The 19,959-nt window shown below is 40.0% G+C and overlaps 1 protein-coding gene across 2 annotated transcripts in view; it reads right to left on the reverse strand.

Annotated features, from left to right (window-relative positions):
- Positions 1-19,959, reverse strand: part of ZFAND3 (zinc finger AN1-type containing 3) — a 352,681-nt gene that overhangs the window by 70,620 nt on the left and 262,102 nt on the right. The window contains exon 4 of one of the 2 annotated variants that reach the window (XM_059701801.1): positions 4,445-4,510. The exons of the other annotated variant lie outside the window; for it this stretch is intronic. Coding sequence (XP_059557784.1) covers positions 4,445-4,510 — 66 coding nt within the window. The remainder of the gene's footprint in view (positions 1-4,444; positions 4,511-19,959) is intronic. 2 annotated transcript variants of the gene reach the window in all.

Raw genomic sequence — 19,959 nt, forward strand, 5'->3', positions numbered from 1 at the left:
ACAGATTATACATTATATGCTTTCTTCAGGGACTGCTGACCTAAAGAACCACTATATTTTAGCCTAAGTATCTTTTTCCTAACACACCTCATTACTATGCTGGAGGCTGCTTTAGGTCCAACCTTGTATTGAACTGATTGGCTTGGAGCGGGTCAGTAGGACCTAATTCACAGGGTCTCTCTCCAAGGAAGAAGTGATACTACTGTCAGGTAATTATTTATAGATCATCTATGCCTGAAGCCCTGTGCTCTAGGAGCTCTTTGGGAGAGCTACTGTGACTGTGCCCTTTTATGGCAGAAGCACCACAGAGCATGCTAGAAGTATGAGCTCTCTCTTGAAGAACCTAGACATAAGGAATACAAGAACACTCCAGCAATGTAACACTATAATTGATGATGACTCATAAGAAAAATGCTCAGAATCCCCATCATGGGCAGTCTGCTGATTCAAGGACAGACAGAAAGATGGAGACAAAGACTGTCAACCTGCAGTTCTCAAAGCAAATCATTCAATTTACCTCTGACAATCAGGAAACTCTGTCCTCTGATGTCAGGACCATAGTTTTTGTTGTTATTTAAATATATTTTTAATAGTAGCCCTTCACATGAATCTGTGCACCAGTAGCTCTCTGCGGGGCCTGGCCACTCCGTGCCCGCTGCCCAGAGGCCCATCCACGCCCCATCCAGCCTGGCCAGAGGCCCATTTGTGGCTGGGAAATGCAAACGCTTCCCTGCCTGTTCTCAGAACTCTGATAAAGGGCTTCCTTCCTCTTTCTCGACCACCTTTCACCCCTCTGCCTCCACCACCAGCCCCTCCTGTCACACTATCCTCCACCCCTCCACCATCTTGCCGCCCGGACTTGACCTTGCCCAGGAGTCGGGAGCCACTCGACTCTGCTCAGCTCGCCGGTTCCTTCTCTTCTCACGCAAGCGTTCCGCGTCCCGGCATGGCCAGAGGCCCATCCATGGCCGCGGTGATGAAGCAAGCATTCTGCCAGGCCACTCATGCTGCCTGCTCTCAGCGGCCACCCCCCACCCCCCGGGACTGGGTGACTTCAGCAGGGCTGAGAGGACTGCGCGCCACCATCTTGTGGCTATGGGCACCGCCATCTTTGTGATGGAGTGACAGTTAATTTGCATATTACCCTTTTATTAGATAGGATTGATTTTAGAGAGGGAGAGAGATAGAAACATCAATGTTGAGAGAGAATCATTGGTTGGCTGCCTCCTGCACACCCCACACTGGGGATCGAGCCCGCAACCAGAGCACGTACCCTGCCTGGGAATCAAACCGTGACCTCCTGGTTCATAAGTCAACGCTCAACCACTGACTCATGGTCGGACATCAGGGCCATAGTAAGGCTAGTTCAGTGAGTCTGAGGGGGCACAAAGAAGTTTCTTGGAAAGTGCACCAGGCTGAACTTGATAACCTTTAATATGCAGGCTGAATGATCTCAACTTTCTTCCGGGCTTTTTAGAAGATGACCTGGACATTGCATTAATTTCCTTCCAATTCAGAAATTCTCAATCATTTCCTAGTTAAGAGCTATGTAGTCACCTAAAAGAAGGCCTGGAAATGTGTGACTGAGAGCTCAATCCTTATCATTTCACTTTACAGAGACCTAAAAATATTACGAGTTCCTACTGTAATACTAAAATGCAACAAAAAATGTAATCAACATAAAATCAATTAATGAAACTAGGTACAGCAATGAATTCTGCACTTCTAGTCTTCTTTCTATCTAAATTACCTCCTGATGTGTTATCCCCAGCATTTAATGGTTGGCCACTGTATACACATAATCTTTAATGATACAATTACACTAAAATAGCAATTACTTTTAGAGATCTATTATGTGAGCTTTACGCATATTATTTCTTACACCAAACCTATTCAATAGATTTATCATCCAATTTTACAGATGAAATACAAATTTTGAGATATTAACTTATTTACCTAAAATCACATTTTGTAATACATAAAGCTAGGATCTGCTTTTAGAACTCACATTTTAACCACTACTTCATTACATGCTATATTTCTAAATATGTATCTCCCATTCTCCCTATCTTATTCAATGATATGCTTTTCCACCATCTGGCTAGGAACATGATTATAATACAAAATTTGTGCACTGGGTGGGGGGGGGGGGGTCCCCCTCTCAGCCTGGCCTGCACCCTCTCCAATCCAGGACCCCTCAAGGGATGTCTGACTGCCGGTTTAGGCCTGATCCCTCTTGCAATCCAGGACCACTGGCTCCTAACCACTCACCTGCCTGATCACCCCTAACCACACTGCCTGCCTGCCTGATCACCCCTAACCGCCTCTGCCTGCCTGATGCCCCTAACCGCTCCCCTGTCTGCCTGATCACCCCTAACCACTCTCCCCCGCAGGCCTGATCATCCTTAACCACTCTCCCCTGCTGGCTTGATCGCCCCTAACCGCCTCTGCCTCAGCCCCACCACCCTGGCTTTGTCCAGAAGGACGTTGGTCTATCCCATCTAATTAGCATATTACCCTTTTATTAGTGTAAATGTGATAAGCAGTAACATGATGTAGTGCAAAAACAACACAAGCTTTAGTATCTGAAAGATCTGTGTTTAAGTTCTGTTTCTATTTCTTACTACAATATTACTCCAAGAAATGTACTTAATTTTCTGAGTATCTATTTTGCCATCTATAAAAGAGGAATAACTCTCTTGCAGAATTGTTCTGCAGATTAACTGGTCATCTATGTAAAGCATATTGAATGGTGCCTGGTAATACAGTTAGCATGCAATAAATGCTATTATTATTTTCAGATACACAAAATAGTATGGGAGAAGAAAACACCTGCCTCAAAGATGAAGGACACAAGTACACAATATTCAGAGAAGGATTCCTACTAGTTTTGGTGCCTAATCTGAGCATGCGAGTCTCTTTGTCTCTCAGGATTACCCAATGTGCTTGAGGTTCACTCCTTGACTGCTACCTAAACACACTGGTAGTGCTAACAGGAAACCCTGCACTGAGGGCCAAGAATGGAAGGAAAGAAGAAAGACTAAAGCACACTGTGCATGTCAAGTGTTGGACCTGAAATCAAAGGACTCTGAATGTTCCCAAGCTTCTGGCTGGAGTGGGTGGGAAGCTGGCTCTGACTTCCCACTGGCTAATCAGGATGGTCTGTCTCTCTCCAGGGCACAGTTCTCTTCCATCTCCATTGGAACTGCCCAGTGGAGCTTGGGTACAAGGGCAGGAGGGATGAGAGCATCCCAGGACCTTCTCACACAGCCCTGCCTCAAAACTGGCCATGTGGGACAGAAGAGTGAAATTAAATTCCCAGAGTTCAATGCCTGGATGCCACTCAGGAACTATGCAAGGTCAGGCCTGTTTGAGTTAGTTTAACATAAAAATTATGAGCATTTGAAGGGGCTGAGGTTTCAGAATGAGTTTGAACATAGAAATAGTTTGTGCTATTATTGTTGAAAAGTTAAAAGGACTTTTTAAATTATGAAAAATACTCTGACTGTGACCTTTAGAAAAACAATATAATTATTTTGACTCTTCCAAATATAATCCTTGAGATATTTTGAATAGCAGGCAGAATTATTAGAAAAGGCAAATTTACTGTTTAAAATAAATTGAGCTGTAGGCTAAGGGAGCAATGGCCATTATGACTGCTTTTTAGAGAGCTACAAGATTCATGACTTCATATTTAACAAAAATGTCACAGATGCACAAAGATATTTTGGGAGACTTTATATATCTAAAAAGAATAATTTCAGTGTACCCCATGCACTGAAGATGAGAGAGAAAGTAATTTTCCAAAACTATTAGGATATTCTAATAGTCAAGTTAAAACACTGATTATCTGCACTACAACTTCTTTCACCTTCCAGTCTCCATTTTTTAAATACCTTTTTTAATAAGTCCAAGACTTTATTAGCCACATGCTATAAAATGGGCAATATATGTTTCATGTTATAATATTCTTCAGACATTAGGAAACTATCTTCTTGGTTCTAGGTGACAGTTTAACTCAGTCAATCTGACCTCCAAGAGCACCACTTTGATCTCTGCTCACACTCCACTCCCAATATTAAGCACAAACTACATCACTTCAAAACTGGTGGAAGAAATTAGAGAGCATCCTGGCAAGGACACCACATTACAACCAGTAGCTAATTTCTGTGAAGAATTCAGATAAGAATGAAGCCAGATAAGAATGGTGTACGGCCCTAGCTGCTTTGGCAGTGTCAGCCTGTGGACAAAAGGGTCCTGGGTTAGATTCCAGGCAAGGGCACCTCAGTTGCAGGCTCCTCTTTGGCCCGGGCCCCGTAACCAATCGATGTGTTTCTCTCACACCAATGTTTCTGTCTTTCCCTCTCTCATCTACTCTCTAAAAATCAATGAAAAAATATCCTCGGGTGAGGATTAAAAAAAAAAAAAAGAATGATGTACGTACCTGTACCACAGGATCTTTTGGTTGGTGTGATTAACGAGACATGAGCTGTGTCTGTGCATGGCCCACCTAGAAATAGAAAGGCAGGCACATCAGTCAGGACATACCCGCTACATGCCCATAGCTGCTATCTTGGATAAAAAGAAACCTAAAAAGGCAGGGATCAACCTGCAATAATGCATAATAGGAAAGATGGAGAAGGTGGTGATAGTGGTAGATGAACTTAGTTCAGCAATTTAGATCTATATTTTTTCTACATTAGAACATGCTTTTCATAAAAACTAACTGAATATCACATAATGTTAAAAAGTTAAAGGATAAAATTTTAACTAGAATTCCAATCCAACGAGAAGAAATTACCCACAAGTTTGGGGAGATGAGCTTTTCTACAAAGCAACAGCAAGAGTACACCCTCTTAGACTGATCTCAGTTGTTACCCTACCTTTGAATTCATTGCAAAACTAGCCTTATTTTTTTTGGGGGGGGGGGGAGGGGGGAAGCTGCCTAAGGAACAACAAACTTCTTGTCAAAAGAAATATAGATCGCCGAAACCGGTTTGGCTCAGTGGATAGAGCGTCGGTCTGCGGACTGAGGTGTCCCAGGTTCGATTCCAGTCAAGGGCATGTACCTTGGTTGCGGGCACATCCCCAGTGGGAGGTGTGCAGGAGGCGGCTGATCGATGTTTCTCTCTCATCGATGTTTCTAACTCTCTATCTCTCTCCCTTCTTCTCTGTAAAAAAATCAATAAAATATTAAAATAAAGAAATATAGATCATTTTAATATATAAAGAGAACATTGGAACCAAGAAAGAAATGTCTAGTTTAATTATAAGAATCAACACTAATAAAAGAGAAAAATGGTAATTGGTGTACGAGCTACCCTTTTCATTGGCTAATCAGGGCTATATGCAAATTAACTGCCAACTAAGATTGGCAGTTAACTGCCAACAAGATGGCAGTTAATTTGCATATGTAGGCACAATGCAAGGAGGCGAAAGGGAAAGCAGGAAGAAGCCCCTTGCCACTGACGGTGATCGGAAACCCAGGGGGGAGCTAAGAGCTGGGGGGCAGGGCAAAGGCGGCCCTGGGGCCGCCTTTCCCTGCCCCCCAGCCATGATCGGAGAATCAGTGCCTTTTCCGCCCTGGCCAGTTTAGCAGGAAGTAGGGGTGGAGCCAGCGATGGGAGCTGGGCATGGTCGAAGCTGGCAGTCCCAGGAGCTAGGGGTCCCTTGCCTGGGCCTAAAGCGAAGCCCACGATCGCGGGGCCGCTGCAGCTGCGGGTCCCCGCTGCCCGGGCCGGACGCCTCAGCCAGAGGTGTCAGGCCTGGGCAAGGGGCCGATCCTGCGATTGGAGGGTGATGGGGGTCAACGCCTGAGGGCTCCCAGTATGTGAGAGGGGTCAGGCTGGGCTGAGGGACACTCCCCCCACCACACACCCAGTGCACGAATTTCGTGCACCGGGCCCCTCGTATGATATAAAGAGGGCATTCATGGAATCTTTGAGGGTCCAGAAATCTAATGGATAGGCATCATTCAAGAGTACGCAAAAGATTTAGTCAGTCAATGGGTGAAGGCTTGAAAAGCAGTAATTTCAAGACCACCAACAAATTCTTAAGTTGGTTCAGAATCAGGACTACCAACAAGTTCTTAAGTTGATATTGATATATACCTCAACACTCCCCACCAACCATGCCCTAACTTCTGAAATTAGAAGTTAATAAATAATCATAAAGACCACTGGTTCTTGATATGCCCTGGAAAGGGCCGTGTGATGATCATAAAGAAATAGAACACACAGGCAAATGTTACACATATTTTCTGAAAAGGGTCCCAGGTGACTATGACTAGTAAAGGTAAACATGGTTAATTGACAGAGTTGTATATCACCCAGAAGATGATTTCATATCACTGAAGTTACTCATCGAAAGGAAAGAAAGATGAAAAAGCTCTGAGACCTATTCTTAGAGTTTATGCCACGAAGATCCATGGGATTTAGGGACCTAGAAATCATACCTAAGAGTTCATTGTTAGTCCACTCTTTTCTACACCAAGGACGTAACAGCAGTTTGGCAAACCTTAGTGGGTATAAGAAGACACAGAGGGGAAATGGAAAAGGGGAGGAAAAACTAAATAAGTGTATTATTAATGTCCAAGAGCATTTAGCAAATACCTATTATGTGCCATCATGGGTCAGTCTCATGCTCAGGGAACTTACAAACTTATTAGGAGGACAAAATTTGTGTAAATAATTGAGAAAAATACATGATAGCAATAAAGAGCTGGATCAAAAATGATCAAGTGTCAAAGAATATGGAACAAGTAATGAATGCTAAATGTAATCAGGGAGAAGGATATTCATCATTGGCCAGCATCACTTGGAAATACTTTTGAAGAATTTCAAAATAAGGCAAGAATAAAATGGAAGACCAAAAAAGCAGGGCATTTTCTACAAATGTCACTTCCCCAGAGAAAGCTTAACATACTAAAATTAAATAGATTCAAATAGGCAACTGTGACATGAAAATAAGTAACATGGAGCCGTGGCTGGATGGCTGAGTTGGTTGGAGAGTCATCCCATACACCGAACGGTTGCGGGTTCAATTCCTGTTCAGGACACATACCTGAATTGAGGGCTTGATCCCTAGTTGGGTGTGTACGGGAGGAAATCCATCAATATTTCTCATATCAATGTTTCTCTCTCTCCTTTCCTTCTTCTCTCCCCATCCCCTTTCTCTCTCTCTAAAAACTGATAAACATATCTTTGGGTGAGAATAAAAAAGCAAAAACAATACAAGCTGCTTGACTGAATCAGGAGATTAATGTACATTTATTAAAATCTTCTTTAAAAATATTTTTATTGATTTTTAGAAAGGGGGGGAGAGAGTGGGGGGAGAGAGAGAAACATCAATGTAAAAGTGGGACATTAATCAGCTGCCTCCTGCATACCCCATATCAGCAAACAAGCCTGTATCCTGGGCATGTGCCTTGACCAGGAATCCAATTGGCAACCTTTTGGTGCCTGGGACAACACTCAACTAACTAAGCTACACTAGCCAGGGCTATTAAAATCTTTTTTAAAAATTGAGGTATAACAATAACAGCATAAAATAGTAAAATGAAATGTATAAATCTTAAATCTATACTGAAATGTACAAATCTTAAATGTACACCCTGAAGAGTATGTGTGTGTGTGTGTGTGTGTGTGTGTGTGTGTGTGTGTGTGTGTGTGTATCTCACATAAAAATATTAGAATGTTTTTGGAATCCAGAAAGTTCATGGTAGCATTTTTAAAGTACAGGTTTCCCAGACTTTGACTCTGGACATTTTGATGCAATAGGTTGGAGTGGGCAAACAAAGAGATCAGTGTGCATTTTAGACCAGCAGAGCACAATGTAAATAATAACAACCCAATTAGTTCCAGTCTCTGATAACAATTCTTTAGCTCTCAGCTCAATATCTGGCCAAGATCACTGAGTTCCCACAACACAGTGAGCTGCACAGAGCACAAGATTCAGTAACGACTTAACCACCAGAATACTTTTTTAAAAGAACATAAAATAGTTTATTCATTAAAATTATGAGAAGGGAGAAATAGGTCAAATCAAAACCCTCAAAGAAATTTGGCTGGGACTCATGAATTAACACTCCCATGTTTACAAATGCAAACTTTACCTCATCAGTAGGGTGACAGTTATCCTTTCTAAAACTCCTAATGAATGAATTCCTAATGCAGGTTTGGCAAGTATGCAAAAAACTCTAAGGCTACCTAGCATATATATCTCAACATGCATCACCATGAAACTGTTCTCCAGAGAGCTTATTAAACTAACAACCCAATCCAATATATTCACTACATTACAGTAAATACAAATAGAACCAGAGTTGAGCCAAAACAAATTGACAGCAGTAACTAGCAGTGATAATAAATCCCAGCTTTGATACAATATTATAAACAGAGAGTTTGGAATTCAGTTTGGTCTGGCAGACTATAGCCCATGAAACTCTTTAAAAATCCAGAAGAGATGCATATGAAGACTGTATATATAGACTACAATAACTGTGGTGACATATAAAATTAATGTACTCTCAAATAAAATAAGTAGCCACAGGAGATATGATGTATGCTCCTACACAATTAATTTCAAATCAACTCTGTTAAAATGAATATAGGAAATTATGGGTCACTCAAGAGGAACCTTTTCAGGTTTCTGTCTACAATAAAAATATTAACATGAGTCCCATGTGGCTATAAGCAAACAAAATAATTTTGAAAGTTGATGGCAAGGGTCAAAGTCAGGGCATCTGCTCCATCAAGAAATGCTGTTGGCCTTTTTTTACTGGGTTAATGTCTGAGAGAAGGGCTGGCATATGGTCCCACAAATCATTGTAAACTCTATTTTTGGCTCTTCTTCCTCTCCTTCCCAAGCAGTAGGGTGAACTGAGCTAATAACTTAAGAGCAAGGTGTGAAAAGTGTCCTGATGACTGAGTTCTATTGGTGAGTGTTGTGTGTGTGTGTGTGTTGTGTGTGTAGTGGGATCAGGTTGGGAAAATAAATGTATTTCTAAGCACAGAACGATTTCTATCATTACCTTTGAGTCTGGCAACTGAATTTTAAATAAGTTTTTTAAAAAACTCATTAAATAACTCATTTAATGAGTTTTAAATGATTTTTAAACGTTAAAAAAAAGGCACAGTTAAAAGTTTCTTCCTTAATCTGACAGACTCTCTCGGGCCAGGTAACAAGATTAACCAACATGAACTCACTTTCAACCAATCACCATGACTGCTTTTTACTTTCTTTTGCTAAAACAAATTATCAGAATATTTTCAAGTCTCTTCATTATCTGAAGATATTCAGTATATCATTTTTCATTTGATACTACATTCAGAGGACTTTTTCCTAAGTTTCAACAATTTAGAGTCTGTGGTAGCTGTGGTTTGTGACCATAAGTCTGAATACCCTACCTTGTCTTCTAGGGATGTTTCTATTCTTGTATTAAAGGTGTCATACATAATGCAGCACTATGAATTGCATTTGCAATTCCACATGAGAACCATGAAATGAAATTCTTCAGCTTTATTCCCAACAACTAGAAATCTTAATAGCATTTGCAACAGGGTAGTGGATTTTCTTGGGGAAATAGTACTGATTTCAGGCCTGTAAAGCTGAAGACAGGGGTCAAATCTACATATTAAATTCACTTTAACTTACAAAACCAGGACTGAAAAAGGTATCGCATTAACCATCAACACTAACATTTCAAGCTAAAGTAGCAGAATTCTTAAATTTTCTTTTAAACTGTAGAATTACTGAGCATGCCAAAAAGCCCTGAGCTAGCACCCATAAATGGGTTGAAGACTAGGATTCAGGAAAAGCAGAGAACACAGGTTTGGAGGACAGCTGCATTCAGGCTGGCAATCATTTTAGGCCCTCAAAATTTAAGGCTGAATAAATACAGAGAAATAGTATTTCTCTTTAACCTTGGAAATAGAGATCAGCAATCTGCCCGGAAAGCTTTTGTTAAAACAGCTGTGATGACTCTTCATTTTTAGTTCTTGGTTCTATTGTCCTCATTGGCTGCAGTTACACCATGTGCTAAAACACATCAATTAGGACAAATGGACTGTCAAGGAGTCTGTCAACTAAAAATTACCAGAAGCTCAATAATCAAACAAATATTCTATCAGATCCTTCATGCTAACTGCAAAGCATTAATACACAAAATAGCCATTCCTTTTGCAGATTTATAACACTTTAATATTCTTGCTTAATTAACATGACATTTACATAACAGCATCTAATTAATTTCCAACTAAAGGCACTGTGAGCTAATTAGAAATGCACCATCCTTTTTTAACCAGCTTGTCAATTCCACTCTATCTTAATCTGCACCAAGTTTTCCAGGCTCATAGTCCCAAAGGTGATTTCCGACAACAGATTCAGGAGCTAAAATTCTCCCCCCTCTCTAGAGATTTATATCATATTGAGAGTTTTTTGATGAAGCCTTTCAAAAAACAAACATCATGCAATGGAGATAGTGAAATAAACTCTACAGTGTCTCCTGATGTGACCATATTAAGAATGTAAACCTATCTTTTAAAAATCTTCAAAGAGTCTATATTTCTTCAGCAATAAAATATTCATTCTTTTAAAAGCCTTCAATGTGCTAGTACACATGAAAACTTAAAATAGTAAATGGTAATAAGTTAGTATCAGGTACAGATCAGAATGCATAGAAAACAAGTCATCTCTTCAGAAAAGAAAACCTATCCTCCAACCTCACCCTAAACCTGCAATTCATGAATCGTTTTAATCAGAAAGGACACAGCTAATCTGTCTACAGAATTGAGTTTGAAAAGCACCATCGATTAAAAACAAGGATACATAAAGATATAATGAGTGGAAATCCAAGTTTACAGAAAATCTTCGGCACAGATAATAGCCCTCCCACTTCTCCAAATGAAACTCCCAAATTAAACCATTTACAAAGATTGTTGCACAATCTAAGTGTTAATCTCTCAGTTAGAAGTTCTACTCCTAACTTGTCTCACAGCATGTAGATCTACTTAAAAGATTCATGAGGAAGAGATTTTCAAAACGAATTGAAGTTGATACTGGTAGCAATCTATTTTGCTCATAAAGGGCTTCTCAACAAAATTTCATTACCATTCCACGCCTATTCCCCTATATGTTACAGTGCTGGGCAGTTTTGCAAATATTAGTGTGTGTGTGCGTGCATGCGTGCATGCATGCCTGTGCTGGCCCACGCGATGGCCGCTTATTAGTCTACTAGAGGTCCAGCGCAAGAAATCTGTGCAGGGTAGAGTCTTTAGGCCTGGTGGGTAATCAGGGCAGATTGGGGCCTTCCTTCCCCTGGCTGCTGGCTACTGGCCGGAGCCTTCCTTTGTTCCATGCCGCCCCCGGTGGTCAGAGCACGTTAAAGCAGGCAGTCGAATTCCTGGTCGGTCAAACTCCCGAGGTGACAATTTGCATATTAGCCTTTTATTATATGGGAAGGATTGCTCAATAGAAACAAAATTAAAAATTCTCCCATACCACCTTCCTCAGGGAAAAACATTGCAAACAAAATGAAATCAGGAATCCTTTCCATTTGCCTGTACTGACAAACTCTTACAGCAGAGTCGACATTCCTATTAGTGATATATTTTGGAAAAAATGCCCTCTTCTGAACAAGCAATGACTTTAATGAAATGAGCCTCAGGGCGGGGACAAAGTTTTACTTATTTTGGTAATCTAGCATATTAAGTGTTCAAAATATATTTTTCAATAAGGAATATAGGTCGATAATATTGTAATAACTACATATGTTGCCAGATGGATATTAGACTTATGGGGGTGATAACTTTGTAAAGTATATAAAGGTGTAATCACTGTGTTGTACACCTAAAACTAATATAATACTGTATATCAACTGTAATTAAAAATAAAATAAAAATTGAAAACTGGAAATTTGCTAAAAAAGTAGATTTCAGATACTTTTATCACAAAAAATGGTAACTAAGTAAGGAAAAGATATGTTAATTAGCTTAATTGTAATAATCACTATATCTATATCAAATCAGCCTGTTGTATTCCTTAATGTACAATTTTTATAAAAACAAAACAAAATATTTTCTTTCACTATTGAATGAAACTGGTCCAGGCCAAAAGCAATGACTGAACATACATAGCTATTCAGAAGGAACTGGAACTCATAATAAACATAGTTGATTTTCACCATATTTATATGTTGATCTAGCACAGCAATTCTGAAACATTTTGGTCTTGGAATTTTTTTACACTTAAAAATTATTAAGGACACTATGGATGTTTTGTTTATATGGGCTAAAACTATTGATTTTTACCTGATCTAAAATTAAAACTAAAAAAAAGTAAAATATAACCTCATTTAAAATTCACAAAAATAATTACATGGCAACATGTTTTATGAAAAACTTTAAAATTTTTTAAAACTATGAGAGTGGCCTGGCTTAAAGACACCTGGATTTTTACATCTGCATGTGTACATGCAATCTGTTTCAAGGTACTTATACAAAGCATATAAAGAAAAAATACCCTTACACAGATATGTAATTGAAAAAGGAAGGACCTTGTGGGCCCCATGAAGGGCCTTGGGGCCCTCCACAGGCCCTTGAACCACACTTTGAGAACCAGTTGTGTAGAACAAAACAGTGAACCTAAAGGTTAATCTAATTTCCAATTTCTCCATACTTTTCTCACATGTCAACTGGTTTATTCTAGTCTTGCAGAAACCAACTGATGTACTAGTATAAATAACAGTAAAAAGTTTTCCCATTTTCAACAAAATGATAATATTTAAGTAAATAAAGACATGGGACAGTAGAATAAACTCTACAGTCATTATTTCAACACAGCATATTTTATTTCTGCTACTTGTGGAAAGAGTAAAAACATGTTTCATGGAAAAGAATTCTGAGCAAGCAGTTAAATTTGTTTGATTTTAGTTTTTTAGACAGTCTCTCACCTAGAACCATTATGACCCAAACAGAGCTTCCCATATATTAAAATACTGACTGCTAAACACCCACCACCAATACTCCAAATTATGATGTGATGAAGTACAACAGCAATTAACACTGAAATTCTAAGCAACCATCTTGGAGATCAAAACTAAGAACCCCTTTTTGAGAGGTTACATCACCTGGATAATAAAGTCAGTTCTATTTTTAGACACTTTTGTTTCTGTGACAAAGCATATTTAATATGAAGATGAAATCAGGAGCTGTCACTTCTTCAATTTAGACTTCAGTTCTGACTTTACAGGCTTAACTAAGGCCCAACTTAGATTTCTATATTTGCATTTTACCACCAACATGAGCATGAATTTCATCACATCAATGGAGAAACCACTGAGCATCAGGAGAGTTTTTATTTTTTTGACATAGTTCAGCTACCAAGAGCATTTTCATAAACCTTAGCCTACATTAACAACTGAAAGGCTGCAATGCCTTCTTCAGAAAGGGAAGTGATGTTCTTCAGAGAAAATGGAAAAAGATAATTATTTAGGCCAGAGGTATTGCCCCATGAACATTTAAAAACAATTTTGGTGTGGCTCAGTGGTTGAGCGTTGAACCATGAACCAAGAGATCACTGGTTCGTTTCCCAGATCAGGCACATGCCCGGATTGTGGGCACAATCCCCAGTGGGGGGCATGCAGGAGGCAGCCAATCTATGTTCCTGTCTATCCCTTTCCCTTCCCCTCTCTCTCAAATCAACAAAAACATTTTTAAAAATAAAAATAATTTTGAACACAGGTTCTCTTTCTTCTTCCTTGCCCCTTTGCTGAGCCTCTCCGAGAGGCAGTGTTTTCAGAGACACTGAATGGAAGGTACCTTAGTCTAACCCTTTTTTTAAAAAAATATACTTTTATTGATTTCAGAGAGAGAGGGAGAGAAAGATAGGAACATCAATGATGAGAGAGAATCACTGATGAGCTGCCTCCTGCATGCTCTACACTGAGGATCAAGACTGCAACCCGGGCAGGTGCACTGACTGGGAATTGAACCATGACCTCCTGGTTCATAGGTTGATGCTCAACCACTGAGCCACACTGGCCAGACTAGTCTAACCTTTTTGTTTCATAGAGAACACTAGCAGGTCTTACTAAAAGGACCTCTTTTTGCAAGTAATAGTTGAAAATGTCACAATTTGAATTATGTAGAGAAGTGTTTATATCAATATTTTGGAATTTAAAAAATTCTTTAACAAGGTGGAATCTTATTGTGTTTTTTTTTAAGTCTAAAGCATCCTTTTGATAGATCAAAAATTAAAATGGTTATTAAGTAATGAATACAAAATGTAAAGTTATATGTAGTCATTTTTTGGCATTGGCAGCTCTGGATTTTTGGAGAGAAGTTCACAAACATAATTAAAATATATTCATGTAAAGTTGACATAACTACCTCTAACACACCCAAATTAATGCCCCTATAATAATATAATTTTTTTCAGCCAAACACTTCTGTCACAATAAAGTTTAGGTTTAGTTTAAAATCAGCAATGTCACCCATTACCTGAGTCTACACATAACAAAAACAATATGACAATTGCAAAGGGCTAAAGCTGTGTGAAGTGTGGCTGTTCACTACGACCTTTACTTTCACAGCAAAGTATAGAACATTTCTTTTAATAAGAACATTTTTAAAAATTCTGCATTTGCAAAAAGGGGGCAGTGATGATATTGCTTTAAAACCTAGTCTGAATATCAATAACTGTAAAACCTCATAGGTGCCCAGCAAATCTTTATAAAAAACTAACCTTTCAGATTTGTAGGTTTTTAAAGGGACCCTTAAAATGAGTGTTTAAAGTTTGCAAAGGGGGATTTTGAAGGGGGAAATTCAGGTGAGAAAAAAACTGTTATTTCACAACAGGTAGGTGGCTGTTTGCACAGTTAAAAAGTCTCCTATTATTTTAAAAGCTCTTGTGAAAGGGATGAATTGTCACCACAACAAAGTAACCAAATATCTAAACATGGTAGGGAAATTGCCTTTTTGAGTTGCTTCATCTTGAGGTTATGAAATGGCACAGAAAATAATAAAAAATATTAAGCAGCTTTTCAAAATCAGGTTCAGGAAGCCTCTCTTTAATGTATCAAAACACATGTGAGTAGGCTTCCAAAATTAAGAAACTTTTCTAAATATTTAAATCAGTATGTATTTACTGAGTATTGCCTTGCCAAACACTATGCTGGGTGCCATGGGGCACAGCAAAGCAGCATAAAAGAAAATCTTTGTTAATTGTCCTGGCCAGTGTTTCCAAGTGGTTATAGCATTGCCCTGTGCCCCACAGGGATGCAGGTTCGAGTCCCAGTCGAGGGCACATACCTGGGTTGCAGAATTGATCCCCTGCCCCTGTTAGGGTAGTGCAGGAGGATGTGTCTCTTTCATATGGATGTTTCTCTCTCTTTCTCTCTTTCTTTCTTCCTCCTTCCCTCCCTCCTCTCACCCCCCCGCCTCCTTCCCTCTCTCTGGCCCCCCTTCCTTCCTCCCTTCCACTCTAAAAATCAATGGAAAAAATATCTTCGGGTGAGGATTAACAAAAAAAATCCTCCAAAACCTTTGCTGATTTTGGGTTTCATCTGTAAACTGGTACAGAGAGATGACATTCTCATGTCAAAGAGGTAACCAAGACAGTATGTGATTAGATGTTTCAGGTAAGAAATACAGGAATTCCTTGGAGGAAGGAATCAATACGGATAAAATGGTTTTGAAGTGGGCTTCCAAGAACATATGTATATATGAGTACCATGGTGTCAGCTGGGGACAAGGGTCTGGTTTGGTTCAGAGTTCAGCATCAGTGCTGGGAATAGGCAGGTCAGATACAACAAGGGTCCAGATTACAGGGGAAGAATAGATTAAGAGATCAACCAAAGGACTTGTATGCATGCATATAAGCATAAGTAATGAATGCAAGACACTGTTGGGGGGGAGGGGGAGGGCATGTGCGGGGGGGGGGGGGGGGGTAGGAGAGGCCTGGGAAAGGTCAATGGGGGAAAAAAAAAAGGAGACATATGTACTACTATTTGTAATACTTTAAACAATAAAATTAAATTAAAAAAAAAAAGAATCTGGATGACCAAATAGGTGATGAATCAATAGAAGAAATCCCTTTTTGGTTTAATACAATATTAATAAAGGAATCATCTGATAAGTTTATAGACTAGAACAAGATTAGAAGCAAGAACAGTATAAAGATTAGGGCTGTAATCCTATAAAAACATGGTGGCAGTGACAACTTTGCAGACCTTTAATATTTCTCAATTGAGCTTAGCTAGAGGATCATAAACAAATTCATAATTAGGAAATATGAACAATACCGGAACAATTAAGATTTAATTTGTGTACTTAGATAATATATATGTACTCTAAAATTAAAAGCCCCTTTAATAGAAGAAATTTTAAAAATAAGAACACTGTAATTTTATTCTAATAAATTTAGAAATCTAGATAAAATGGATGTTTTTATAATATTAATTACTAATATAATCTTTAAATGAAACAAAAATATGAATAGTCCAATATCAGATATCGGGCCAATCAGTTTCATGAATAAGTTCTTCAAGTTTTCAAAGAATAAATATACTGCATAATGTCAGAACATCATATATAAGGCTATGTTAAAGCACAGGGAAATTAAAAGCTTTCCACATGCACATCACATATAAACACACTCATATATAAAATTAACTCACTTACTAAAAAAGTTAAAAGTTAGCCCTAGCTGGTTTGTCTCACTGGATAGAGAGTCGGCCTGCGGATTGAAGGGTCCCGGGTTTGATTCCGGTCAAGGGCATGTACCTTGGCTGCGGGCTCGATCCCCAGTGGGGGATGTGCAGGAGGCAGCTGATCAATGATTCTCTGTAATCACTGGTGTTTCTCTCTCTCTCTCTCCCTCTCCTTTCCTCTCTAAAATCAATAAAAATATTTTTTAAAAAAGGTTAAAATTTAAAGTAAAATTAGTATTTTGAATTCAGTGAAAATGTTTCCCATTATTTTAAAAGCTCTGTTAAAAGTGATTATAATGCAAGATAAGTAGGGTTTATTCAAGGAGTGCAAAGATGGTTTAACAGTGGAGATCTATTAAGTTAGGAAATTACACATTAAAGGAGAAATCCACATGACCATCTCAATAGATGCTGAAAAAGCATTTTATAAAATTCAACACTCCTCTCAAATTAAAAAAATATATATTAGCAACTTGTAAACAGAACAGTTTCCTTAATCTGATGCATAATACCTACAAGAAACCTACTGCAAATACTACAAACACTATATTTGTGAAATCCTACTAGAAGTAGTCTCATCAAAGTCAGGAATGAGAAAAAGAAAAACTATAAAGCTGTAAATAAGAATTTCTAGCAAGAAATGTATAAGGTTTGTATTAAAAAAATAATAAATCTTTACTCAGAAATATATAAATTTTGAATAAATAAAGACAAATGACATAATGATATGAGAAGACTCAGTTAGTATGTTAAAATGCCCACAATTATTCCCAATTAAATTTATATATTCAATGTAATCCCAATCACAACCACACTGGAATTTTTAATAGACCTCTACAACATGACTAAAAAACTTATCTGGAAGAAAAAATACAAAAATAACAAAAAAAAATTTAAAAAACATAAACTAAGGAGGAGTAGCTCCATCAAATAAAAATAACTCATATCATATACAAAATAAACTCAAGATGGATTCAAGAACTAGATAAATTAAAAGCTAAACTATAAAAGTATTAAAATATAGAGAGAAAATATTTTTAAAACCTGATGGAGAAAACCTAAGAAACCCAAAAACCTAGAAGACAAAAGACCAACAGACTTGAATTTGAAACTTTGTATACTTTCTAATGGAATTCAAGGCACCCAAATAAAAAATAAAAGCCAAGTGACATACCAGAAGAAAATGTTTGTAAGATATATAACAAGGTTTATTATTCAGAATATGAGTTCCCACAAATCAGTAACAAAAAGATGCTAATAAATAAGCAAAGAATGCAGATAGGAAAATTACTGAAGATATCTACACTAATAAAAGACAAAGATGCTAATTGACCATACCTTCGCTATGCCCTAAACCACACCCACCAGCCAATCAGAGTGACTATATGCAAATTAACCCAACCAAGATGGCGGCAGGCAGCCATGGAGCTGGAGCAAGCAGGAGACTTGGTTGCCCCAGCGATGGAGGAAGCCAAGCTTCCTGCCAGCCCTAAGCCGGCTGTGGCCTCCCCTAAAGGCAACAAAGTTTCAATTATAAAAGATAAACAAATCCCAGACACCTGTTTCCAGCCAGCCTCCACTAGGAGCTTGGGTGGCTAGGGGTTGTGGCCAGCCTGCCAACAGCCATCAGCCCCTCACCCAGGCTGGCCAGGCACCCCAGTGGGGACCCCAACACTGAAGGGGCTGTGGCCAGTATGCAAACAGCCATCAGCCTCTCACCCAGGCTGGCCAGGCACCCCAGGGGGAACCCCTACCCTGAAGGGGCTATGGCCAGCCTGAAAACAGCCATCAGCCCCTCACCCAGGATGCCAGGCACCCCAGGGGGGACCCCCACCCTGAAGGGGCTGTGGCCAGTATGCAAACAGCCATCAGCCTCTCACCCAGGCTGGCCAGGCACCCCAGTGGGGACCCCCACACTGAAGGGGCTGTGGCCAGTATGCAAACAGCCATCAGCCCCTCACCCAGGATGCCAGGCACCCCAGGGGGGACCCCCACCCTGAAGGGGCTGTGGCCAGTATGCAAACAGCCATCAGCCTCTCACCCAGGCTGGCCAGGCACCCCAGGGGGAACCCCTACCGTGAAGGGGCTATGGCCAGCCTGAAAACAGCCATCAGCCCCTCACCCAGGATGCCAGGCACCCCAGGGGGGACTCCCACCCTGAAGGGGCTGTGGCTAGCCTGCAAACAGCCATAAGCCCCTCACCCAGGCTGGCCAGGCACTCCTATATAATAAAAGGGTAATATGCAAATTGACCCTAACAGCAGAACGACTGGGAATGACTGGTCACTATGACACACACTGACCACCAGGGGGCAGATGCTCAATGCAGGAGCTGCCCCCTGGTGGTCAGTGCGCACCCACACGGGGAGCTCTGCTCAGCCACAAGCCAGGCTGCCGGCTGCCAGTACAGTGGTGGTGGTGGGAGCCTCTCTCGCCTCCTCAGCAGCGCTAAGGATGTCCGACTGCAGCTTAGGCCTCCTCCCTGCTGGCAAGTGGACATCCCCTAAGGGCTCCCGGGCTGCTAGAGGGATGTCTGACTGCCAGCTTAGGCCCGATCCCCCTAGGGAGCAGGCCTAAGCCAGCAGGTGGTCATCCCCCCAAGGGGTCCCAGACTGCAAGAGGGCACAGGCTGGGCTGAGGGAACCCCCCCACGAGTGCACAAATTTTTGTGCACCGGGCCTCTAGTCTATATATATAAAAGCCTAAGAGACCGGATGACCAAACTGCTGGTTGACCAGTTGCTATGATGTGCGTTGACCACCAGGTGGCAGATGCTCAATGGAGGAGCTGCCCCATGGTGGTCAGTGCACTCCCACAGCCAACCTCCCGCAGTCCCTCCCCACCGCCAACTGCCCCCCCATTGGCCCTGATTATGGGCGGGAGGGGGGCCTCCCCAATTGGCCCAATCACCCACCAGGCCTTGGGAACCCACCTATGCATGAATTTGTGCACCAAGCCTCTAGTAAATAAATGATAAACATATGAAAGAATGCTCAATTTCACTATCAGGAGATGTTAGGGGAATGCAAGTTAAAATGGACTATTCTTTCACTGTTGTGAAAAAAATAAAAAATAAAGGAACACTTAATACTGGTAAAAATATGGGAAACAATCTCAAACACTATTCTTAGGAATATAAAGTAGTAATGTAATTTTGGAGATTAATTTGGCCATGTATATAAAATTTAAAAAACAAAAAATTTATATATATATATATGTATGTATGCATATATATATATGTATATGTATGT

Source organism: Myotis daubentonii, chromosome 6 (assembly GCF_963259705.1).
Source record: "Myotis daubentonii chromosome 6, mMyoDau2.1, whole genome shotgun sequence".
Classification (NCBI taxonomy): domain Eukaryota; kingdom Metazoa; phylum Chordata; class Mammalia; order Chiroptera; family Vespertilionidae; genus Myotis; species Myotis daubentonii.